A 26,485-nucleotide genomic window follows, 5' to 3' on the forward strand; every position below is an offset into this window, starting at 1 on the left:
GTATTACAATCTAAAATACAAACCCTATGCCAAAGGTGCTCAAAATCTCATCTTAAACTGAATAAATTGCATGATTGCAGACCCAAAGCTTAAAAAAAAATACATTCATAGTGAATTTATAATCCTTGGCTGATAGTTAACATGGTGATGGTTATTCTGGTACTGAATGTGCTGCCATTGCTTCCCTATGTCCATCAGTTACAGAACTTTCCTTTCGGAAGATGCTGGTCCCAGCACCTTAGTGGCTACTGTTCGGGCAAAGGACCCTGATGGAGATGGGCTGCTATATCTGATTACGGGAGGCAATGAGGAGGGCAACTTTGAAGTGGACAGTCAGAAAGGTAAGGAAAGAGGTTTTGGAACACAGTTATTTACTGTCTAATCTGTGTTGACTGTGCTTCACCTGTGTGTCAAAAATCATAGAAAAACACCACATTTGTGTAATCTGCAAATGGGGATGCTTCATATCAGTGAGAATTAGCTCTTTGATATGATGCTCATTCTCCAAATATCAACCAATATTTGAGGTCCTGGTCCAAGGACTGTGCGTTTTAAGATGGCTGAATCCTGTACTTTGCAACCAAAATACAAACTGAACCAACAAACTGCGCCAACCGCATCCTGGGCTGCATCAAAAGGAGCGTGGCCAGCACGTCAAGGGAGTACTGCATCCAGCTCTAGAGCTCACAACATAAGAAGGACAACCCTCTCTGTTGGAGCGAGTCCAGAGGAGGGCCACGAAGATGATGAGAGGGCTGGAGCACCTCTCCTATGAGGACAGACTGAGAGAAGAGTTGGGGTTGTTCAGTCTGGAGAAGAGAAGGTTCTGGGAGACCTTATAGCAGCCTTCCAGTACCTAAAGGGGGCTTATAAGAGAGATGGGGAGAAACTCTTCAGTAGGGCCTGTTGTGATAGGACAAGGGGTAATGGGTTTAAAATAGAAGGAGGTAGATTTAGACTGCGTATAAGGAAGAATTTTTTTACAGTGAGGGTGGTGGAACACTGGCACAGGTTGCCCAGAGAGGTGGTGGATGACCACCAGGCCAGGTTGGACGGGGCTCTGAGCAACCTAATCTAGTCAGGGATGTCCCTGCTCCTTGCAGGGGGGTTGGACTAGGTGACCTTTAAAGATCCCTTCCAACCCAAACCATTCTATGATTCTATGAATACAGCAACAGAGAAATGTGATGCTCACTTGATTTTTTTTCTTTGTTTACACAATAAAATAAAATGACACTTTATGCTTCCAAATTTAGGTATCATTAGACTCCGCAGAAACCCACCACCCAAGCTGAAAGGGCCACAATACACACTGAACATCACTGCAATCGACGACAATGCCTCGGGGGGACCCACCCCTCTCAGCAGTTTTGCTGAGGTCATTGTAGGAGTTAATGACATTAATAACAACAAGCCTGTCTTCAGAGAGGTAAGATGTCTTTCTGCAAATATTCTTTTCCCGTCCATAATTGGGGTTATAGACTCCTTGGTTACTGGTGATTGCCAGCGGGCTGAAGGGACTGTGTCTGCAGAGCAGAATGAATCTGTAAGCGACCACACAGCTGGCTTTCTTCATACTTGAAGTGTAAAGTCTTCATTCTCCTTTTTCCCTTCCTCTCCCTTACAGCTTGATTTCTTTGTCAGTATAAGTAATACAAGTTATTTTCTTCTGAGTTCTTCTCAGACGTGCTGGAAAAAATATTGATACTGCAGCAGATTCATGTGGCTCTGTGTAATATACAGCACTGGATGTTTGGGTGTATTTTTAGTGTGCTTACTACAGCGACAGCACCTGGGTTCTGGAGAATCAGCCTCCAGGCACGTATGTGCTACAGGTAGAAGCCTACGACGCAGACCTCGGCATTAATGGAGAGGTGAAGTATGGGCTGATGCACAGAGACGGAGCTTCCCTAGGCTTCAGCGTTGACCCAGACACAGGTCAGTAGCATTTAGGTTACTGAGGTAAAATGAAAACGGCATTGCAATGAGAATGTCGCTGCATGAGTGTGTCCAACTGGGCAACAGTGTGACTGTTACGGTGTTAGCTATAACAGTTTGTGGAGTAAACACTGAGAAAAGTTCAGAGTATATAGATAGCCATGCACATAGATTAAATTAAGATCATAGTGATTTAAATGACAAATTAAGTAGGGAAACAAATGCCAGCTAAATAGGAAGATAAAAAGCTATTCTGTGTCAGTTATCTTCCTATTGGATCAAGCGTGGCTGTCAAACTGCAGAGGAGAAAGTGTGACTCTGACAGCTTGAGTTTGTTCTTCTCTTCAACGTGGCCACGGTTTATTTCTCATCTCATACACAAACAGGGGCTACGGTGCAGTACATAGAGAGGCAAAACCCTCCTCCCAGAACAGGGCAGTGACACTTAGTCTTGGTGCATTTCAGGTGAAGGAGTTATAAAACTGCTTGACATTTCTATAGTCCAAACAGTAAGATGTGACATTTGCATGTCCAGGACTGTGCAGGAGACTGGAAGGACCGATAACAGAGCAGCAGGATCCTGGTCCCTGGCATAGCCGAGACATAGGTCTGGAAGTGGCCTCCAGAAGACCAGTTTTAAAGTCTCCCAAATGGAAGAAAATATCTGAGACAGGGAGGGGCCTGGTCAGTGGAGAGGAAAAGCTGTATACTGGGAGAACATTGTTTGATTTATTAACTGAGCTATTTCATTCTCCCCTATTTTAATCTGTTCAATGAAGCAGCCTGCAGCTCCCATAGTAGAGATGCCTTTGGTCACATCACTTGTGCCTTCTGCGGTGTGACTCTTCCCCAAAGCTGTCTTTGAAATATTCAGTTACTTGGACTGTCACTAGAGTAAACGTAAGAGAGGCCTCTCGATGTGGAGGAGAAAGTCCTGCTCTCCGTGAGGAGTGAGATAACAGGGTACTCAGACTGAAGCTCCTTATCTGGGCAGTAGGAGAGAAAGCTGTTGACCCCCGGCAGTATGTGGCATGTGAGGAGAGGAGAGACAGGGGAACTGGAGGTGGTCTTGTCCAAGACACGCATTGCAGGGTTGGTGTGGATTAAGCTTGATGGTTGTGCTGCATGCGGTCAGAGCTTCCTCTTGTGCAGGAGATGCGCAAGTCCCTTTCTGCAAATTCAGTCCTGAGGCTGTGACACGCAGATCAGGAGGTGTCTGTGTTCCCAGGAGTCGTCACAACCACGCAGAGTTTTGACCGGGAGAAGCAGAGGGAGTATACGCTGTCTGTTACTGCTACCGACCAGGCGCAGGAGCCGCTGATCGGCCTGTGTCAGATCACCGTCCTTATTGCTGACGTCAATGACAACGATCCCAAGTTTGAGAACAGTCGCTATCAGTGTGAGTGTTTCTTGACTGCCTGTCCCAGTACCACAACATGAACCTGTTTAGTAGTTCCTTGAAACAGCGGTCAGTTTTTTAGGTGACCAGTCTTCCATTGCTGCCAACTAAGCCAGTTACTGCTTAACCCATCGTCAATGGAAATATGCAGAACTGGTCACTGTCCTCTTTATTGATTGTAATACTCTTAAAAACATTGACAGTCTTCACTCCTACAGATCAGGCAGATCTGATCCCTTCCCTTAGCAGCTTTTCTCTGCCTAGTTTTTCTGCACAGTGAATTTCTATTCAGTGGTCCCAAAACACGACATGACATCTTAGCTGAGAGCCATCAGCCTTGACTAGAAGAGCAATTGTCATCTGTGACTCTTTGACACAGCACCTCTGTTCGAATAGGCAGGAGCAGTATTTGTTTCTTGTCAAACAGCCTAAAATCCTTGGCTTCTAGCCTGCGATTGGCTCTGAGCCATGATGCCTCCTGTAACTGTGCTGCTGAGCTAGCTCTTCCCATTTGCTCTGGTGCCATTCCCTTTTTCATCCCCACATGATAGGCTTTTCATAGGTCTTCCATTTAATTTTACTTGATGCTTCTCTGCTGAAATCCTGCACTTCAGTACACTTGGACCTGCCACACCTGATGTCACCCACAAGGGATGAGTGTACTCCCTAGTTGCTGGACTAGAACAGGCCCTTCCTTGCATAATTGCCTTAAAATGGAAAAAAAATGGTTCATGGGGCATGTGATGACAGCTCCATTTTGAATATGTTTTGCCAGTTCTATGGAAGTGTCATGTAGGGCAAAGCAGTGACCAGTGCCTTATGAAACTGAAGATGGCTCATAAGTAAGTAATCTTTAGCATCACAGGGCTCAGCATTTTAACAGGATTCAAAAAGAGGTTGGATGCTTTAATGGCAGGATTTTAACAAGGAGGAGAGGTGATCTGCTAGGAAGTAGTCTAAATAGACATCCACACTTCAGAGTTATGCACAAGGACCAAAAGAAAAATGTGTTGTACATTTTAGAGTATCTTATAGCGACTAACTCCAAGTGCCAAATCGGTTAAAATGTGCAGATTTGGAATACCCATTTCTGCATTGCTACCAGTGGTTTCTGCAAACCTGGCCAAAGCAGTGCTGAGAAGTCAGGTGGGAGTGATCTCACTGGAGAGAAACCCCACCTGGAGTACTGCGTCCATCTCTGGAGCCCCCAGCATAAGAAGGACATGGATCTGTTGGAGCGAGTCCAGAGGAGGGCCACGAAGATGATGAGAGGGCTGGAGCACCTCTCCTATGAGGACAGACTGAGAGAAGAGTTGGGGTTGTTCAGTCTGGAGAAGAGAAGGCTCTGGGGAGACCTTACAGCAGCCTTCCAGTACCTAAAGGGGGCTTATAAGAAAGATGAGGAGAAACTCTTCAGTAGGGCCTGTTGTGATAGGACAAGGGGTAATGGGTTTAAAATAGAAGGAGGTAGACTTAGACTGCGTATAAGGAAGAATTTTTTTACAGTGAGGGTGGTGGAACACTGGCACAGGTTGCCCAGAGAGGTGGTGGATGCCCCATCCCTGGAAACATTCAAGGCCAGGTTGGACGGGGCTCTGAGCAACCTGATCTGGTTGGAGATGTCCCTGCTCCTTGCAGGGGAGTTGGACGAGGTGACCTTTAAAGATCCCTTCCAACCCAAACTATTTTATGATTCTATGATTTTCAAACAGAGCAGAGACGTCCTTGAGGTAAAGGCAATGCTTATGCAAAGATGAACCTTTCTATTCTAGCTTCAAATATGTCCTTCAGGTTAAACTGCTCGGGACTATTTTTTTCAAAAGCAGTGAAGCTGAGAGATCGTATTTGGTAATTATGGTGACTTCAGCACTTCTGAGGAATGGACAGATTTTCTTCTTTTTTTCATGAACACAGAGAACCAGCAAAGGTCCTGAAGCAAAGGCAGTCTTTTGGGATGGGGAAACAGCAGATAATGAGGTCACTTTATGCACAGCACTTTTCCAGCATCTATACATAAGTAATCAATGTGTGCACGTCACAGAATTAAAAATAGCTTATTCTCTAAGAAGATCAAATGCCATTAGTCATAGGTTTCTGTTCTTCCTGGAAACTGCTGTTTCTTTGTTCCTCTCCACTAGGATGTTGGTCAAATCCCTGATTTAAGCCAAGCATCTTATCATCTGCCTGCAAAACAGTCATTAAAGGAATGCTTAACTCTGTGCAGTAGGGCTGGTATAGTAAACGTTAGAGTTATGCCAGCAGCAAGCAGGAGTACATTAAATGAGAGAGTATGGCCCTTCCAAGTAATTCTGTATTTTTTTCTTACAATGCAATTTAACAGGATTTTACTATAAAGGCATAAATTTAAACAGAAAGAAAAGGATCTTTTACTGTGTTTCTTAACAATAAATTCCATTTTCATTAATCTATTTTAGTACCAGTAAATCTCTTCTGAGAGCAGCTTTGGCTGTTACTAACATACCAGGGACATGAATCCTAGGCCAATTAAATGTCCTGCGGGACAAGGGAAGCCAATTAAAGCTCAAATTTGTGTTCATGGAACAAACAGTGGTGGTGGTGGTTTAAGGTTTTACTGCCCCACTGCCACAAACTCTAGATATTATGGAAGAAAACCAAACCAGAACCAGAAAACATGGGCACTCCACTTCATGAATAGTGTGCAAATCTGATTGTCCTACCTCAGAAGCGCTAAAGGAGACACATACAAGGGAGATCAAACATTTGAAACAGTTTCTGAACAAGAAGTGATGAACTACACCGACTGGGTTGTCTAAACCTAACTGCGACAGCCTTCCCACTGCCAGGGCCATTTCAAGACATGGAGCTGATGAAGCCTTAGTGCACAGAAATGGCTCAAAAACCCAATCAGGCAAGCACCTGTAGCTACTTGGAGGAGGAATTGGCGCTGGATGGCTGAGGATGGAGGGAAGAGCAGGACCAAAGTGATCAGAGTGATCTAAAGACTGGGGTGTGGAAGAGAGGCAGCCGGCAGGGATGCAATAGCTTTATGTAAAATTATGCCTTGCAGAGAGGAGGAGAGTAGGAAATCACTGCTCATGATTTCCCATAATTTTGTTGGTGTCCCTGCCAGGAATCAGCCTTTAGGGAGACAAAATGAATTACTTTTCTGTGCAATGGGTACTTCAGCTCTGCAACTCTTTGCCACCAGATTTTTAGATTATGTTTATAAAAGCAGGTTCAAAGGAGGACTGGTCTGTCTAGGACTGCAGACACAGAGGCACAGCTCTGTCGCAGGTGGGTTGCTGGGAACAGGGAGTGAGGCCTAGGGTGCTCATTGCACCCTTGTCCTGGGCAGCTTCTCCCAAACACTGGGATGTTGGGAGGATCTTCACTATGACTGAAGTCTTCATGCTTTGCGATTACCTCCTGCCTCCCTCTGGCAGTGCTGCTGTCGCTGCTCACATTCAGGATTAACTCAGTTCACATGAAATTCCTTTTGATGCCAACCTCCTTTGATGAGCAGCTGAGCCCAGCAGCCCGGGCTGTGATCTGAAGCAGTGGGCGTGCGGGCAGCTGCAGGGTTTGCTGGCACTGCCGTGGAGAGGCACAAGTGCCGGCAGCAGCGTAGTCAGTAAACCTGCTTCATTAGCAGCTGGCTGAACAACCCAGCGTGTCAGGGGAAAGGGAAGGGGAAGCTGAAAGAAGACCATAGGCACTCTGTTAATGATGATACTTTATAACCTGCCTCATTACAGAACATTTCATCACCCGTGAAGGGGACTATGAAGTTTTACAGGAGTATTTCTATTGCGTGCAGCCTGGTAAATCAGAGCGAGACCTGCTGACAATACCTTTGTCTTTTCAAAGACTTCCTCAGCGAAGACACTCCAGTGGGGACGAGTTTCCTCCGTGTTGCTGCTCATGACAGTGACCAAGGTGTGAATGCTGCCATCACGTACTCCATGTTAGAGCATGAACAGGAGTACTTCCAGATCAACCCCAGCACAGGCTGGGTGTACGTGAACCGCCTGCTCTCCCAGGTAAAGCGACTCTGCTTGGAACAGCACAACCTCCGGCCCCTCAAGCCCATCGCAAGGGGTTAACTGCAATCTCTTGGTTTGTATGAAACCCTTTGCAAACATTCTCGGTTGTCTTCATTTTGTAGACAACGCGCATTAGTCGCTCTATTGTGGCGACAGATGGAGGGAACAGAAGCAGCGCTGTGGAGCTGACGGTGACTGTCACTAATGCGCTCAGCCAGCCGCCCCGGTGGGAGAAGAGCAGATACTGGGTAACCATCCCCGAAAACACCATTCGTGACACCAAAATAGTGGTATGTTAAAAGTACAATTACTTCCCTCCCTCTTGATTTCAACTTCTTCCCCTGTTCTGTTCTGTCTCCGCGTTAGGAGTGCATGGATGCTCACTCTGCAACCTTGCTGCTTTGTGTTGTTTCCTTACCGGCCTTCACAGCTGTGAACCCCGTTAGCGTTTGTCAGGAGTACCTGCTGCAGAACAAGCTGGTATCTCAGCTGGCAGTGGTTTTCCCAGTGACTTCTTACACCAGCAGGCCTTGGGGTGTGCTCCTTCAGGCAGCGGCTTCAAAGGAGAAGCAAGACCCACACCCTGCCTGTGTGGGAGGTCCTTGGGTATTCCCACCAAGGGCCAGCTCCTCACTCATGCATCCTCAGTGGACCACGCTGCCTACCTGCATCTTTCCTGCAGTTTTTCTCAGTTTAGCACTGCAGCATGGAATGGCTGTAGTTTGCTTTGGGCTCTTCTTACCCAGACAATTGCCTTTTAACCTGTACAGACTTATTCTGTAAGGATAGTCTCTTCCGTAAATTGCCAGATAATTCCTGCCTTCCTCTTTCTGCATATAATATCCAAGCATTTGCAAACAATTTAGGGTTTTTCTGTATCTTGCCTGGTAAAATGTACCATTGAGTGGAGAAACAGTCTCCTTCTGGATTGCTTTTGTTGTGGAAGGAGGTGACAGGAGAGATTTCCTTCAGTCGGTGATGCTTCTTGCTTGGCACATTTACAGGCAGGTAAATTTACTGCTGGTTACTATAGATTACCTGCAGCAAACCTAAATGGTGTAAAATAAAACTCAGCTCTGTAAACTGTTTCTCTGCTGTTACCCAAGGTATACAGGCAGGTATGTTCCTGAAGAACATACATGCCTGTATGGTCTTGTAATTAAGCTGAACATTTAAAACTTGCAACCCCATGCTTCATGAACATATGTGGTGGCTCTTTTCTTCTTCAGACCATCAAAGCCACATCCCCTCTTGGTGATCCCAGGGTTACGTATAATCTGGAGGAGGGTCAAGTTCCAGAGACTAACATGCCAGTTCGTTTCTATCTGAAGCCAAACAGAGCTGATGGATCTGCTTCTCTTCTAGTCGCTGAACCACTTGACTTTGAGACAACTAAGTTTTTCACCTTGACAGTCCGGGCACAAAATGTAGCAATGACCCCTTTAGCTTCCTTTTGCACTGTTCATGTGAATATAACAGGTAAGCTTTGCCGCTGTTAGAACAGCTTATTCAGAAAAATAGTATTGTTATTTTTAGTATAACACCACAAATTAAGGTACCATCCATGAAATGCCAAGCCACCTAAGAACACTTTGTACATTTCTATACTGTAAAAAGAAGTCCTGCAGTTGTTAAAAATGTCTATTTGAGAAAATTCCTAAGTGCAACTATAAAATGTGAAAGTGTGATAATGCAAAAATGGACTATGTGAATGTTTACGCAACACTAGTGCCTGCTTTTATAAGTGTGATTGCAAAGATTTTGTTTTGATAGGAGGAAAAATCTAGTAAATGACCTCAAGCTATTGAAAGGAGACGAGTATTACTAGAAATGTTCTGTGCTATAGAAACAACTGAGATAGACATCAAACAGAAACCCAGTCTGTTTAGGAGTAGTTGTTACATTCAGAATTTTCTATTTAACATTGAGGTTAAAACTGTAGAAATGAAAATGCAAGGGTCTTGACAATAGGTACAGTTTTCAAAGATTTGATCTAACCCTCATTATAGTGGGGTCTTTTTGTATGGCTCTACTATAGGTCCACATAAAACTATAAATGTGATTTTAATCTCTGCTTTTTGAAGGAGTTACTTTTTATATGTGGACATTTAAATGAAAACATGAATAAGTGAAGTCTCCAGCAAAAACATTTGTTTCACTCACCACCATGGAAATGAGAGATCTAAGTGGTGATTTGAATGGGAATCCAGCTTCCCTGCTTCATTTTATCACAGCGTTGCCCTGTCTTCCACAGTCCACCAATGCAGAAACCCTTCAGGTTTGTAGAGAAAGAGTGCTTCAGGTCAGGGTCTGAGCCTCGTTGTAGATCCTGGACCCTTTCCCAAAGATATTTCCTATAGTGCAGTTATTGGTGTCAGAATTTGGCAAAAACTTCATTTTGCTCACAAGCAAAAATCCTTTTTCAATAACTTAATATTTCTTACAAAAAAAAAGGTTTACACACATGAGTGTGCATTAGTGGAAGAAAAAGCAAGTTAAACATCTTTAAGAGAGAAATGATCACCAGAAAGTTTCAGATGCAGAATTGTCCTTATTTATGCACAAGCACACAGAAAATTAAGTCCTTTATAGCATCTTATTTTCCTTACCTTGCTCAGTGAATTTGCTAAAACTTATCTCTAACAAGGCATACTCTTATCTATAAAACATGAAAAAAGAACCCTGTTAGAAAAGAAATTTTTGCAGATTATGCATATAAAGAGAGAAAGAAAATTGGGTTTTATGGGAGCCCACACCAACAACTTAAAACAAAAAAGTAATTTAAGACATTGGTCCTGCAGATAGTTGTATGTCAGAATCAATGAGTCACGTGGCAGCAGTAAAACTAAATGTGTGCTTAAGGGTTTACAGAATGAGGTGTTAAGAATTTTGTCTGCTCTTCATAAAGACAGATGGATCCAAGGAACTATCATTACAACTCCTCTGTTTTGGTACTGTGCTGTGACACAGGAAAATGACTTTCTTAAAATGTGGTTGTTAAGTGAAAAGTGCAAAAAGATGTAGGGGACTATGCGGGATTTCTGAATTTAGTTATCTTACAAAGAGGAACCCAGACTGATTTGTCAAGGGCTGAGCAGGAGGACGTGATTCCAGAGCAGTTTAACTGGATCCAAGTCAGTGCTGCCAATGGTTCTGCCTGTCCTGTGTGCTCACCTGGTCGTACAGAGCAGTTTTAGGGAGAAATGTGTCAGAAACCGACCCTTCAAAACACTTCCCAGTGTAGGTCTGTACAGGGGTCAGGCAAGCAAGACCAGCACTAATACAAACTTGATGGGGCTTTGCCTTGCGCCTAACCTGACCTGACTGCAGATCACCTCTACTGGGGCAGCCATAGAGGTGCCAGCGATCCCACCAGGTCCCTTGCATTGGATCTGGTGATTACACAGCTGCAGAGCATGTCAGATCACAGCTAGCCCTTTTCTCTCCAGAAAGTCCGTCTCTCTCAGAGCCACAAAATGAGCACTGTTGACATGGGGCCATGCGATCTGGCCAATGGGAAGGAGGATCCCATGGCTTAGAGCAGGATGACAAGAGTGGAAAGATCAGCATGCTTCCTTTGGACATTGGCCAGTAGTTAGATGAGGGGAGGCTAATGTGCGACTGCATCCTAAATAATCATTAGATCCCACAGCCTCACATAACTCTGGCTATACTGCTCTGCAAAGACCAGGACAGACTCTTTTACACAGAGTTCTTTGTCAGCTCTATAGACTCTGCAATTTTAATTTCAATTGTGTGTTAATCAGCCCTTAATAAAATGCTGAAATTAACTACTGCTGCAGATAACCAGCTCTTTACAGACTGTGGATGAAAGGCCTCCTGGTCCTGGCATTCATGGACTTGCTATAAGAAGACTGGTAGTCAAATCATTAGCTAGTATCTTAGCTGAGATTAGGCCACTGTCTCCCAGAAACTGCTCAATGTCTATAAAATGCTTCCTGACAGCTACCACGAAAATGGGAAGACCCAAAGCAAGACTGCCTCTTACTATGAACAGTGTGAGTTCTTTCTCCAAGAAAAATTATTTCTGTGGAAAAAAATACAGTAAAAAAAAAAGTCTTCAAACATTTTCTCACTGTGATCCCCATTACCTCCTTTTGCAGATGTCAATGATAATGTTCCATTCTTTGTGTCTTCTAACTACGAGGTGTCTGTGCCAGAAGGAGCTGATGTTGGCACATCTGTGGTTCAGGTGCTAGCTACGGACTTGGATTCTGGCCTACATGGAGAGGTTTGACCTTACATCCAATTCTTTTCCTCCCAATAGGCAAGTTTTGGTATTGTAATTAGTGAGAGTGTGCAGACAGCAGATGACAAGATAATGAGCTACAAACACTTCTTACAGCACTTGTCAAGCACATGTCTAGCATATGCCTGATGTGCATAATATGGATGCAGGCAGAGAAGATGCTGTTCACCATCTTGGGATCCTGCATCATAGCAAAGCATTGCTGCCTGATTCTCAGGGTTGCTTCCATGACAAGACATGTGGAGGTGGCTGCAGAACATGTTTCCAAACTCTTGCATCTTTAGCTCATTATTTAATTGACCATCAGTGATTATGGTTAGTTAAATACTTCTGTTTAAATATGGCCAATTAAATAACATTTCATTTCACCATTGTTGGTCAAATGGTTGGTCAAACCAACATTTGAACATCATTGTCATAAGGACCCAACCCTAGGAAAAAGCAATGTTATGAAGGAAACTTCTCATTTTCTATGCATTTTCCTGGGCCTTTTCCAAAAATCCTGCTAGCTCTTCTGGAAGGGAGCTCTGGCTAGTAGAGATGTGCTGTTCTGTAACTGTCATATTGTAGTGTTTTTTTTTTTTTTAGAGGAGGAAGTCAAACCTTTGTTAAAGGGACAAATTTGGATAGCTTTCATCAGTGGAGGTTTTCATTCGTTCAGTCCTATTGAATGAGACCCAGACTCTCAGTTAGCCCCAGAAGCACAGTGGGTTGCAAGAAGCTGGGGAGACACCAGGGCAGATGTCATTCCATACATTCTCTGTCCTTCTGTTATTCATGACCTTTCTTAACTGCTGCTACTGGCCACTGTTTGAGATTAGATAGTGGGCTTGATGGGCCTTGATATCACTGGTACAGACATTCTTCTGTTTGAGTATTCTGAGGTTTTACATAAAAATGGGCAAAAGAGTAAGAAAAATTATGTCCAGATGAACTGTCTTTCCTCAGAGTGCTGTTACTTTGCAGACAGACCCAGGAGGCTACTGGGGAGGTCACAGCACTTGCACATACAAATGAAAGTGGAAAATGCAACCTCTTTTGACTTTTTCCTTTCCAGGTTCACTACTTAATATTGAAAGATACTAGTGAGGATTACCAGTTCTTCACCATTCAGCCTGAGACAGGAATTATTTGCACCCATGTATCTTTTGACAGAGAGAAAAGAGCCTCTTACCTGATTGAAGTTCAATCTCAGGACTCTTCAGAATCTGCTAGACCTGGTGTTCATGGGCAGCCCAACACAGGTAACTAGTAAAGAATTATTGGGTAAAAGATATCAGAGGTTGGGTTCCTTAACTAGTCTAGACTTTGGGGGGTTATGTGAGCAGTTTAGAATAGGACAAGGTATTCCAGCTCTGCCATTTCTAGTCTGCATGTTCCTCTTGCATCTCCTTCTTAGACACAGCCTACGTAAGGATTTTTGTCAGCGATGTGAATGACAACGCTCCGGCATTTCCTCGGTCAGTGTATGAGGTGAGCATAGATGAGGACAGGGATGTTGGGAGTCCTGTTGTGACAGCAACAGCAGATGATGAAGATGAGGGTGAGTGGACCCTGCATGTCTTTCTAATTCCTTTCAGTATTACTGTGTGTTGTGTGTAGGGCTACTTCCTTCATGGGCAAACAAATCTCTGAATTCAGGAGATGATTAAGCATTTCAAGCATTTGTAAAAGTGAGGTGAGAAGTTCTGGGCACACAGGAGCATCTTCTTTTATTAGGTGCTCAAGTCTGCAGTGCAAAGGTTAAGCTAGCTGTCAATCTCTTTGAGGCAGAATGAAATCATAGAATCACAGAATGGTTTGATTTGGAAGGAACCTTAAAGATCATCTAGTTCCAAGCCCCCTGCTGTGGGCAGGGACACCTTCCACTAGACTGGACCAGGTTGCTCAAGGCCCCATCTAACCTGACCTTGAACACTTCCAGGGATGTGCTTCTCTAGGCAACCTGTTCCAGTGCCTCACCATCCTTATAGTGAGTAATTTCTTCCTTATATCTAATCTGAATCTCTTCCAGTTTAAAGCCATTACCCCTTTTCCTATCACTATGTGCCCTTGTCAAAAGTCCCTCTCCAGCTTTCTTATAGGCCCCCTTTAGGTACTGTAAGTCTCCCCAGAGTCTTCTCTTCTCCAGGCTGAACAGCACCAACTCTCTCAGCCTGCCCTCATAGGAGAGGTGCTCCAGCCCTCTGGTCGTCTTCGTGGCCCTCCACTAGGCCTGCTCCAACAGGTCCACTTCCTTCTTTTGTTGGGTGCTCCAGAGCTGGAAGCAGTACTCCAAGTGGGGTCTCACGAGAGTGGAGGAGAGGGGCAGAATCACCTCCCTCAACCTGCTGGCCACACTTCTTTTGATGCAGCCCAGGGTGCAGTTGGCTTTCTGGGCTGCAAGCACACATTGCCAGCTCATGTTGAGCTTCTCATCAACCAATCCCCCCAAGTCCTTCTCCTCAGGGCTGCTCTCGATCCATTCTCCGCCCAGCCTCTGTTTGTGCCTGGGATTGCTCCAACCCATGTGCAGGACCTTGCACTTGGCCTGGTTGAACTTCATGAGATTTGCACGGGCCCACCTCTCCAGCCTCTCAAGGTCCCTCTGAATGACATCCCTTCCCTCCAGCATGTTGATCGCACCACACAGCTTGCTGAGGGTGCTGACAAAGACATTAAACAGCATTAGTCCCCATACCACCCCCTGAGGAACACCACTCATCACTGGTCTCTACCTGGACATCAAGCCGTTGAACACAACTCTTTGAGTGCGACCATCCAGCCAATTCCTTATCCACCAAGTGATCCATCCATCAAATCCATGTCTTTTCAGTTTAGAGACGAGGATGTTGGGCGGGACAGCATCAAACGCTTTGCTCAAGTCCAGGTAGATGATGTCATTTGCTCTTCCCTTATCCACCAATGCTGTAACCCCACCAAATCTGTCAGGCATGATTTGCCTTTAGTGCAGCCATGTTGGCTGTCACCAATCTCCTCCTTATTTTCTCTGTGCCTTAGCACAGTTTCGAGGAGTCATAACTCCTTCCACCTGGAGTCACAACCCTGCTGTAACTTTACAAGAGGTAACATAAAAACTCACTCACTCCTGAGCATGTGCTTGCTTTGTACTGACTCCTGTGCTTTCCAGATCTCCCTGGGAGTCATTTTCACTTATTACTATTGCAAGAAAACCAATCCTGTGTGGTTTTTGATGAGTTAGTGGGTTGGATATGCTTGTGGAAGAATTTGAGAAACAGTAGAAAATGTGGGATGTCATGGCCAGAAATGAAGGCAGGGAGAAGGTAGGAATAAGGCAGGGAAAAAGGGAAAGCCAGACCTTTCACACTTGTATCAGCTCTCATGGTGTGAAACTGCTCCTACAGTGTGGTAAGACCAGACAGGCTGAGCCAGTCCAACAGCATGCATCACCAGTCAATTCCTGTCTTTGCTTCTGCAGGGGCTTTTTTGCTCCTCTCATTAGTTGATCCAGCTCAACTTGCTGGAGAAAAACAAACCCGTTGAAAAAAAGAAGGCAAGCTAGTGCCTTGGTGACAGAGCCCAAATGAGCACCAGAGGAACATGTTGCTGGGAGCAGGTGGGAGATGACCATTCCTTTCGGTGGCTGTAATGCCTGTGTCTCTTAGCGCCCATGATGGAGAAGTAAAGAGGCCATTTAAAACCAGCTGCTGCCCTTGAGAGAATTTGGCAAAAGCATCTAGCAAGCGATGCTCAAATTCGTGCTGCAAAGGCAGCCAAGGTTTTCCAAGCACTCATGTTGGGCACAGCCTTTTCACCTTCTTGCCAAACTCTGTTGCTCTAGTCTTCTCATCCACAGTTGATTCACAACTTAAAAATGCTGAATGTTCTTTCTACTTCTAGCAGTTCACCTATTTAATTTGGGAAATTACTTTCTGTCCTGGAATGCACTGCCATGTATTTTTTTTCCTTTTCAAATAAGTAAACATGAAGCACCTATTTTTTTTTTAGTTGTTCCTAAACATTTTGCAGCAAACAGCTTTCATTGTACAGGTAGAACGTTCTGAGATGAATTCTCGCTCAAAATAGAGGACTTCTATTATATTTTAGCACCATCCAGTGGTTAAAATTAAAAAAAAAGTTAACAAATATTGGCATTTGAAATGGGAGGCTTAGGAAACATTGAACAAAAATAGCTTCTAGTATTTTAATAGTATGTTACTTTTTTATTATTGGCAAATGAATGCACATTAAATTAGAAGCACACAGTTCCTTCATTATCAATGAAAAGGTGCTTGTCTGTGACCGCAAATTATATTTTTAAGTATAAGTGCAGACTTAACCCCTAACCTACCATACACAAACCCTTCAAATTACATACATGGATCATTCTGTTTGTGGCTGTGTCCATGTTTTATCTCCCCCACACACTGTAACAGTCTGGGCAAATAAGTTTTCTCTGGGATGTATGTCCACTGTGTATAGCTGGATTGAGCATTCAGAGAGTGGACAGTCAGTGGTTGCTGGCTTTCTCTTGTAGGTGCAAATGCCAAACTAAGGTATCAGATCACATCAGGAAATGTGAAAGGAGTTTTTGATGTGGAACCTGAGGTTGGAACCATCTTCATCGCTCAGCCTCTGGATTATGAACAGGAACAACGTTATGAGCTCCGGCTTGTAGCTTCTGATGGAAAATGGGAAAACCACACTATTATCATCATCAATGTTGTCAACAGGAATGACGAATCACCAGTTTTCACTCAGAATGAATACAAGGGCAGTGTCTTGGAGGAGCTCACAGATCTGCCTGTACTTGTCCTAAAGGTAAAGGAGTTTGCACAAAGCAGGGCAAAGCCTGACTTTTTGCTAAGCTCAATCCCATCTATTCACACAAATCCAAAAAATTTGGTTTCTTCAGGGTGGGTAAGCCTTGGTATTAGGATTTACCTAGAAACTTTCTGTAAAGAAGAGAATAAAGAAAGCCTGGTTGAATTTGTGTGATGGACTTGCTCCCTTGACCAGTGTAAATAACATTTGGACTCAGTGATCTTACGGATCTTTTCCAACTTAAATGTTTTTATGATTCTGTGATTCTAAATGTTGAAAAATGTGATTGCTTTCCTTTACAAAGCAGACTTAGCATATTTTGAGTAACTGTATAAGCATAGCGTGTGGTTGGCATGTATACCTCATGCATTTAAGTCACAGGCTCTTTGGCTACATTTATACTACCAAATAAACATTACCAGGGACTGTTCTTTGACTCTGGAGCTTGATCATCTTCCCTGTTTCGTTGTTAGAACAGTCTCTGGCATGAGAACTGGCATGGTCCAACTAGCAGTCTCCCAAACAATCCCTGGATGCAAACCAGGAGCTGGGAGTTCTCTCTGGCCTGTGCTGATAATCGGCTTGGATGTATGGCCACCCTGTTTTCACAGCCTTCTGTTCACTTGGAGAGAAACAGCCTCTGTTTGCCTTTGTATTCCATCTCCAAAGAGTTTCACAATGTGAATATCTTCATTCATTTGCTCAGCAGATCTGTTATTACTTCCACTTGGTTCTTAGAATCATAGAATCTTTAAGGTTGGAAAAGACCTCCAAGATCACCAAGTCCTTCCTGCAGTTTTTTCCTCTTTCCAAAATGTACTGGGAAGTAGAATATATTAGTCTGTCTAAATGTGCTCTTTTTGTTTCTCTGGGCTGTGCATGATGTTTATTGAAAGAGTACTTGACCTGAGTAACTCAAACCAATAGATGTTTGCTGTTAAAATGCACGCTATTTATTTAGCCTGCACAATACCAACTACCATCAATTAAAAAATAGTGATTTCCTCTTTTCTTTTGCATAAACACTTACCTGCTGTGGCTTGTTCCAGGTTTCTGCAACAGACCCCGACCAAGCGGCTGATCAAAATGCCATTAACTATTCTCTGCACGGACAGGGGGCCAGCAGCGAATTCAGCATCAATGAGAACACAGGCGAGATCAGCGCAAATAAAAGGTTAGACCGCGAGAAGCGATCAACGTGGCGCTTTCTTGTTCTTGCAACGGATGAGAGTGGAGAGGGACTGACTGGCTTTGCAGATGTGATCATAGACGTGAGGGATGTGAATGACAACGCACCCCTTTTCCTCTGTGTGCTGGATGGCTGCTTCGTGGGCCGCGTCCCTGAGGATTCTCCAGCAGACACTCCTGTCATGGAAATGACAGCAGTGGACCTCGATGACCCAAAGGCTGGTACAAATGCTGTGCTAACGTACAGCATCATTCAGAATGTCCAAAATGAAATTAATCTGAACTTGTTCTCCATTGACTCAGTGAGCGGCACCATCTCTACAGTGCTTGGGTCCCTGGATCGGGAGAAGGAAGACAAGTACTTAGTAGTGGTTGAGGCCAGAGATGGAGGAGGGCTCACTGGGACAGGCACTGCCACTATTTTGGTGACTGATGTCAACGATCACGCTCCAGTCTTCCTGCAAAGGATATACACTGCATTTGTCTCTGAGAATGCGAGTATTAACACTGAGGTTGCAGTGTTGTCTGCTGTGGACAGAGATGAAGGAGAAAATGCCATGGTGACGTTCAGCATCCTTGATGGGGACAATGACCGCAAGTTCTCCATAGAGACAGATGAAGTCAACAACTGTGGGTTTATCCGGCTACGAAAGCGGATTGACTTTGAGAAGCCTCATGAGAGGGTGTTCAATTTGACTGTGAAAGCAGAAGACATGGATTTCTTCAGCATCGCCCACTGCGTGATCTATGTGGAGGACTCCAATGACCATGCTCCTGTATTCTACCCCCAGTTCTATGAAGTGGCTGCACTGGGGGAAGACACGCCTGTTGGCACCAAAGTTGTTCAGGTTTCTGCTGTTGACTTGGATTCTGGTCTGAACGGAAGGTTTTCTTTCCATCTCCTAAACAAGTCTGACCCAAGTGGCCACTTCTCTGTGGCTAGTGATGGGTGGGTGATGGTTGCAGGACCGCTGGATCATGAGACAGTGGCACAGTACCAGCTCATTGTCATTGCCTCTGACATGGGGCAGCTCCCTCTGACTGGCAGTGCCACTGTTTTAGTGACTCTGCAGGACGTCAATGACAACGGGCCAGAGTTTGAGGCTCGCTACAACCCAGTGGTCTGGGAAAACACAGCTGCTCCACAGGTTGTCCAAATGAACGAGACTTCTACTTTGCTGTACGCTAAGGACCGAGATACTGCTGCTAATGGAGCACCTTTCTCCTTTCACCTTCTCAGTGATTTCGATAGTCTGACTAACTTCAACTTGCAAGACTTCCACAATGGAAGTGCCTTGCTCACCGCACTGCGTACCTTTGACAGGGAAGTGCACAAGATGTTCTACCTGCCCATCCTGATCACAGATAGTGGGATCCCGCCGATGAGCTCCACCAACACGCTGACTGTGAATATCGGGGACCAAAATGACCACCCCCACTCCGCTGGCCACATGGAATGTCTCATTTACAGCTATGATGGTAAATCACTCCCTGATGCTTGCTTCCAAGGGTGACAGTAAGGCCAAAGGAGCAGCTGTGAGATTCACAAGAGGACTCTGTCCTGTTCCACATAAGCTAAGATCTTAGTAGAGGTGCTACTGAAGTTTGCTTAAGCCCCACTAGACAGCAGTAGGTGTGTGGGGCTCAGGATTCTGGGCCACTTGGTTTTTGGAAGAAACTGAGCCAGCCTTGAAGGAAGAGCATAGCTGGCTGCTGTTCTATGCATGTTTCTATCAAACTTGAGTAATGGTCTCTTGTTTTCAGATGCAGTTTTCCAGCAGCTTTAACATTTCAGGGGAAAAAAAAAAAAGAAAACCAAAATTAATAATGTTGCTGAGAAGTGATGAGTCTGAGGGCTGAGAACCTTCCTCCTCCTCCTCCTTAAACCTTTTTCCTCCTCCACACTGAATTCAGTTTTACTGAATACTTTTAAGCTGAACTCATGCCTAAACTGCCCGAGACATTCATACAAGCCTTCAGCTGACAAATGCTGTTATGGGGGAATTTTCTGTGAATGATGGCTGCAGGCAATGTGAGAGAAGCCACCTTTCCCTTCTTGGTTTGGCAATTAGCTAGTGGTTCCCTTGTGATCCAGGGTCCCCATGTAACAAGCCCAGCAGCAAAATAAACCATACACGTAAAAAAAATTGAGATGCTTGCATCCATGTTGGCTTAGGTCATTCCTTCCTCTTCTGTGTATCTTATGGTTTGATAGCATATTAAATAAGTTGGCTGTTGTGGGCACACTAGAAACTACTTCTGTGTAGATGCTATTGACCATTTATTTGTACTGAAACATTGTTCTGCCTGTTGTGTGCTCACTCTGAAGTTCAGCTTATTGTAAAGTTGAAACCAACTTTGGTTGCTATGTGCTGAGAAACTTGGCTTGTAGCCTAAGTACCAGATCTTTTCATTAAGCATTAATTTACTTTTAGTTGCCTCTTTAAAGGTTAAGTTCATCCGTACTCTTAATTTCTGGGAGGGACTATTCAAGTCTTCAGATCTTTGGTTATTTAGAATATTAAGGAGAGACAGAATCAGATGGTTGCTATCATGCAGCCAATATATAATATTGGAGTCAAACACCATGGCATCCTGTATAGCGTCTCCTGCAAAACATCCAACGAATGTTGGCACAGTTGCAGGAGAGGTACACTTTTTTCTCCTTTTTGCATGCAGTCCCTCAGTTGTCAGGGTGAAAGGACTTCCTTCCTCATTTCCTTCCGCATTTCTTCCTCTTCTTTCTGTATCCTTGATTCTTTACTCAGTAGATATATGATTTCAGATACCTGTGGATCTTTCCTTCAGAAATAGTTTTGTAAAACAAACAAACAAAAAAACCCTGATTTGTGAGCCTTGCTGAGAGAATGCAAAACCAGCAGAATACATGCTGCTTTCCATCTCACCCCAGAGTCTCACCATCTACTCAAAATAAGCCTGGTTACTGTATTTTGGACATCCTCTCTATCTTGCTGCAATTTCCTCCGAATTGCTATTGTTTTTTTCCCTTTATAACTCAGTCAGGATTTTGTTTGTTTATCCTGCCAAACCTCAATCCCTGTCTAAACCACTCTGTAAGTTGGTTGGATACTGCAGCCAAAATAGTGAAAATGAGTAATTCTGATGTTGTTTCTGAGTATCTCTAAAATCTTTCCTCCGAGGTGGCTTGTCTTTTTTCCTTCCTGTTGCTTTTCATTGCAGCCATCTGTTGAATTAAATCTAGGTAGTCATATTGCAAACACTCAGTAAGCGGGACGCCACGTGATATTTGCAAACTGGTACACATCTTCTCTAGGGAACCATCACAACTATTTTTGTAGAGGTTTTAGACTTAAGAAAAAACAGTATAACTTGAATGGCCAGCTTGTTTGCATATGTGTGAGAGGTCCAACTGTGCCACTTACATGCTGTGTTGGTTTAGGTATCCTCCCCATGACTGTGCTGGGCCAGGTCCGTGCCCCTGATGAGGATGACTGGGATCGCAAAATCTACCAATTTGAAGGGAAAACATCAAGGTATTTGGTGAGAAAGGTGGGAGCTGGATGAAATGTATGGAATACTTGCCCACACACAAAAACATAAAAAATATTTAAACTGCGTTTTTTTTAAAACAAGTGTGCAAAAGCATTTTGTTGATTAGACACTTGTGTGTAGGTCTCCGAAAGCTCTTCTGAGTCTGAGACTGCAGTAAATAACGCTGCATGCCAAACTGGTCCACTTCCCGTTGCCTGATGGGCTAGAACACCGTTCCAAATTCCTTTTCACAGTCATACCCACAATCAGTATCAGTGAGCCACTACAGAAAAAAATACGTGCTAACTTCCATCCTCTTTCATCCAAGCTCCTGGAGAGTTGGTGTTTCCATGTCCCCACTGGTTTTAAGATGTTATTTGTATTGGATGTGTTCACATCAAAGTGTCTGGATTGTGACTGAGGTTGAGATGTACGTGGGCCATTCAGAGGTTTTGACAGAGGTCTCAATCTGAATGAATGTATTTAAACTAGGGGTTTGCACTGTTTCCAAAGTTATGGCTATAGTAGCCTGAGTCTTCCTACACAGTTAATATGTCACAGAAGCAGGAAGAAACCTTCTTGACATACTGGTGAAGAGTCATTAGAAGCCAACAGAAGGCAATATAAAAAAGTTACGTTCTGCCCCGTCCCTTCATGAGGGAAAACATCTGCTTTCTTTGATAGCTTTACCAAAATAAAGTGGACCAGAAAAAACCATCAGTGATGATGACTTAGCTTTTGAACTTCTCATAGCTTGTTCCTTGGCTTAACTCTTATTACAGGTACTTTATCCTTAATGATAACTCAGGTTTGCTGACTATTAAAGAAGGAACCCCACCAGGAACATACAACTTAAAAGTTAGAGTCATTGATGGAGTCTGGCCAGATGTTGTCTCAACCGTAAAGGTTATAGTGAAGGAAATCAAAGATGATGGCCTCCATAATGCTGGTTCTATACAAATAAAAGGTAAGCAATTTGATGAAGTATGTTAGAATCGTAATACTGAAATCCATCTCTTTAAAGTTGTTACTGTGTTACTTAGAATTCTACTGCTCTTAGATATGGGATGAGAGTTAATAGTTTTCTAGGTAAGGGTTTGAAAATGCATATTTGTATCCATGGTCCTCTGACACTGCATGTGAAGGCACATCTATGAAGGAAAAAAAGACATCAAGAAATGCTTGTCTGATGCAGAAGACGAAGATTAAAGATTTCTACACCAACTTTTTAACAAAATAGCAATCTGTCTTTCAGAAAAAAAACCCCACTTTATTTGAACAACTCTGTCTGAAATTCACCAAATTGTTTCGATCTTTGTGGAAAAGTAAAATCTTCTTAAACATGTTTCTGATTTAAAAGAATAAAAAAGAAGGAATTAATAGGAGTCAAAAAGCTTCAGAACACAAACCTTGAGCAGAAGCCAGCATGGAAAATTTCAGAGCCCAAAAATGAAAATACTCCTGAATTTGTAGTTGAGTGTGTTTTCTGCAACCTTAATATTTATTCTGTGGTGCTCCTCTCTTTTATTGTATAACAGTTGCAAGATATGTGTTTGTCAGATATTTAACTTCTGTTACAGATATCACTCCAGAGGAGTTCATATCTCAATACCCTGAAGAACAGAGTAAATATTACCAGATGAAGAAGCTGCTTTCAGAAATTATGTCAGTCCAACTCGAAAACGTTCACATTTTCAGTGTATTAAATAGCCCAAGTCAAACCCAAGGGACTGATGTTTGGTTTGCAGTTTATGGTCCACCCTATTATAAAGCAGAAAAACTTAATGGCAACGTAGCAGCCTCCAGAGCGTGGGTAAGTGTCCATACTGCATATGAAACCACAGCATCTCCTTGTTGTCTCTTTTCAGATAACATCCATTGCCTAGTGAATGCACTTACTTAGAATGACTGAGGGAGGAATGTGTGAGAAAAATTGACAGTTTTAATCACTGAAGTCAAACAGTCCTTTAGCACTTCCATTAAAAGTTTCAAATATGAATGTTTTAAAAGTAGCCTGTAAATACATACTAATTCACCCAACCCTAATAGCTTTTAGGAATGTGAATACGTTTTTCCTATTGAAAAGACTGTAAAATTCCATATCAAGAATGTGTTTGGCTATTGCCTTTCTACATGGTGTCTTATAAGTTAAGACTTATAAGTTAAGACTTAAACTTTCAATTTATAGCCTTCTGCAGAGAAAAGTTCTGTAGCTGAAACTCACAAACTAGTCAAAAGTTCCAACTTTCTGAGTTAAGAGAACAAAGCAGTAAAATAACAATTCTGCAGTGGAAAACCAGGTTGGAAATGTGCATTGAAAATTTAGTAAAGTTCCTGCCTCTCTTGCAGAAAAAAAAAGTTTGGATCAAATGTAAATGACTCTTTCTGTTGGTACACAGAGGCTGAAATAAGAGTTATGTTTAGAATCAGTGCTGCAGTACCAACTCAGTCTTGCCAGAAAAGGTGTTTCTTCATTGCCCAAAGCCTGTCCTCCCTTTCCAGTATTTTTAAGATGGAAGTCCAAATGAAAAATACAGATCAGATGCTATGTAAATAATCCATCACAACCATCAGAAAATAAAATTTATCCACTCAGCTTGTGATGAATATGACAATATTTTTGTCTTCTAAGTGCTTACTTGCACTATAATTAAATTATACCAAGGCTTTGGCCTTAACAGATGCCAGGCTGAGCTGCCTTTGGCTGGTTAGAGTGAGGTAGAGGTTGGAAGGAAGTGGCACAGCAACCAGTTTTGAGAATAAATAAGGCTTGGGTTTTTCATGGCTGTCATTTGTGAGCTTCCTTTCTGTGGAAAAGTCAGATGAATGCAACTAATTGTTCTCCACAGCTGGAAAACATCTTGGATATAAATATCACCCAGATTGGCATTGATGAATGTGTGACTGCAAACTGTTCTCATAGCAGTGGATGCATCAGCAAGCATGAACAGAGTCATATGCCAACAATAACCACAGCTGGAAGTGTTTCACTGGTGTCTGTGACAGTCCTGAGTCGTGCACTGTGTGGCTGTGCAGCTCGGGAGAGTCCTCGTCTCTCCTGCTCCTCATACCAGACAAACCCTTGTCTCAATGGTGGCACATGCATGGATACTGATTTGGGCTACAGGTTGGTAAAGCTTTGTCTGGTGTGCAAGAAAAATACTTCTAGTTCAGTCTGTAAGGAGAGGGACTGGAAGCTTGAGGAGATATCATTGCACATCTTCTCACTGTGGCAATTCTGAGATTTTTTCATGCATTTTTTCACTTCTTCTGGGTGACATTACCTTCACACACCCTTCCTTTGCTTTCTCTGTCAACATTATAAAGTCTTAAAACGAGCTGATAACTAAGTCTAGTGAAAAGTGGATTTCTGATCTTTGCTGAAGAGATTAGAGGTTTTCAGGTGCTTTGTGTATTAAAGCATTTCTGTCATTTGTTCACATTCTATTCTTGCATAGAAGTGTTATCATTTAGAACTAAAGTATTGGTTTTGCTTGTATTTGTACAAACAAGTCAATGGACAATGTTTTATGACAGGAGTTTTGCTACCACTTAACCTGCACGATGGTCTAGGCAACATGGGTTCATATGTTGAAAGTGGAGAGTCCTGCTGTGGGAAGAGCCCTTTGCAACTTCCGCTTGGATGGTGGATTTTCACTTTTATTTCTTTTTTTTAATAGATGCAAATGTTCTGCAAATTTCCACGGACCAGATTGCCAGCAGACAAAACACAGCTTCAGAGGCCACGGTTATGCCTGGTTCCCTCCTCTTAAGCCTTGCTTTGAGAGCCACATCTCCTTAGAGTTTATCACTGAAGTCGCTGATGGTCTTCTGCTGTACCACGGACCAGTGGCACGAGGGCAGCCTGGAGAACGGGAAGATTTCATTGCATTAGGTTAGCACCTTAAAGAATATTTGTTCTTTGTGTTTGTGTGAGGGTGCAATTCTACGTCTTGAAAGTACTAGTTGATAGGGTTTTTTATAAAAGGTTCTGAAAGCTGGTTTTGGAGAATAAGGAGAATGCAGAACCATTTGCCAGCATGTCCAGTTTGTATCCTGTGTTAGAAGCTGGATTTTTTTTTAACTGGCTCCAACTAAAATCTAACTGCAACAGTCGTTTCAACAGGGTTTGTGTGGGAACACGGTTAGTGCTTATCCAATTAGAATCTTTTCTTTGCAGAGCTCTCTGGAGGCGTCCCATCACTAACCGTGAGCCACAGCTCTGGTGAGCTTTTCCTGCAGTTGTCACGAAAAGTCAATGTTGCAGATCGCCGCTGGCACAATATAAAAATTATAAATGACGGAAAGGCAAGTGTAAATATGGATGGTCCTGTGGAAGCACTAATTCATGTGCCCATCCCTTCCGAATCCTTTCTTCCTTCTATAGAGCTCTTCTATCAATCGGTCTTTCATCATCTCTGCAACAGCAGGGATTGAAGTTTGTCAGCTCAGGTGCCCCCTTAGTCTTGAGGCAGTGAAGCAGAACAAGGCCTGGAGAAGTCCCATCCAACTTTGAAATTGGCCCTGCTATTTTCTTTGTTTAATTATCCTATTTATTGTTTAGACCACAGAGTTGTGATAATCCAGGGGCTAAATGCTTCCTGGACTCATGGAGTGAAATATCCTTAATTTCTGAGTGGGAAACTCTGTCCCACCAAGTAGCTTTAGACATACAGCACAAAGGAGATAAATATGCTTTTGTGTAAGGAGAACATCTAGCTGATTTAATAAGCATCTGCTAAGTTGCCCCTTCCTCTCCCCCATAAGACAAGCTGGGGTTTATGTCAGGATCTGGGATGGGGAGCCTAGAAGACCATCTGCTCAGCTATATTGTCTCTTTGGGTTCTAATTTGGCAGAAAACTCCAAGAAAATCCCATCTTTCCTCTACAGTGTCTGTGGCTTGGCATGGTCATGGTAGAGTCAAATCTTTCTTTTGTGTGGCTCCTTAATTATACACCATGTGCCTTCCAGATTAGTATGTGTAAATGTTTTATTATTTTAATAAAGTTTCTGGCACTGTAATTGCTAGTTGCTACTCCCCCTTCTGCTAAGCGAAAGACAATGTGTAATTGAAATGTATGCACGTCTCTGGATCTAATTGTTTTAAATAATGCCTTTATTTAGAAAGTGAAGCTGATTCTTGACCACTGCGTAAATGTCTCAGTTAGAGACAATGACAGCGTCATCAAGAAGATCTCCCAAATGGATCTGTCTGCCTGTGAAGCTTCTGAAGAGATTGTGGGATCTCAAAGGTAAAAAAAACCCAAGAACTGGAAACATAATGACTCAAAAGAGCTAAGGAAAAAGGGGATAGGGGGCAATCAGCCAAGCTGCTCTATTTTGCATGCCACTAATTCTTTCTTTCC

The 26,485-nt window shown here is 43.3% G+C and overlaps 1 protein-coding gene across 2 annotated transcripts in view; it reads left to right on the forward strand.

Annotated features, from left to right (window-relative positions):
• The window catches only part of LOC104486452 (neural-cadherin), a 58,353-nt gene that overhangs the window by 20,313 nt on the left and 11,555 nt on the right, over positions 1 to 26,485 (forward strand). Inside the window, exons 7-25 of one of the 2 annotated variants that reach the window (XM_086742486.1) lie at positions 199 to 341; positions 1,257 to 1,429; positions 1,770 to 1,938; positions 3,167 to 3,337; positions 7,187 to 7,359; positions 7,485 to 7,652; positions 8,592 to 8,841; positions 11,487 to 11,614; positions 12,690 to 12,876; positions 13,032 to 13,175; positions 16,131 to 16,414; positions 17,467 to 19,084; positions 21,027 to 21,120; positions 21,901 to 22,085; positions 22,699 to 22,931; positions 23,968 to 24,245; positions 24,799 to 25,013; positions 25,299 to 25,430; positions 26,248 to 26,371. In XM_086742486.1, coding sequence (XP_086598612.1) covers positions 199 to 341; positions 1,257 to 1,429; positions 1,770 to 1,938; positions 3,167 to 3,337; positions 7,187 to 7,359; positions 7,485 to 7,652; positions 8,592 to 8,841; positions 11,487 to 11,614; positions 12,690 to 12,876; positions 13,032 to 13,175; positions 16,131 to 16,414; positions 17,467 to 19,084; positions 21,027 to 21,120; positions 21,901 to 22,085; positions 22,699 to 22,931; positions 23,968 to 24,245; positions 24,799 to 25,013; positions 25,299 to 25,430; positions 26,248 to 26,371 — 4,869 coding nt within the window. Of the gene's footprint in view, positions 1 to 198; positions 342 to 1,256; positions 1,430 to 1,769; positions 1,939 to 3,166; positions 3,338 to 7,186; positions 7,360 to 7,484; positions 7,653 to 8,591; positions 8,842 to 11,486; positions 11,615 to 12,689; positions 12,877 to 13,031; positions 13,176 to 16,130; positions 16,415 to 17,466; positions 19,085 to 21,026; positions 21,121 to 21,900; positions 22,086 to 22,698; positions 22,932 to 23,967; positions 24,246 to 24,798; positions 25,014 to 25,298; positions 25,431 to 26,243; positions 26,372 to 26,485 lie in introns of both variants that reach the window. The other variant, XM_086742487.1, reaches the window with a different exon arrangement.

Source organism: Chlamydotis macqueenii, chromosome 2 (genome assembly GCF_036417535.1).
Source record: "Chlamydotis macqueenii isolate bChlMac1 chromosome 2, bChlMac1.mat, whole genome shotgun sequence".
NCBI classification, from domain to species: Eukaryota; Metazoa; Chordata; class Aves; order Otidiformes; family Otididae; genus Chlamydotis; species Chlamydotis macqueenii.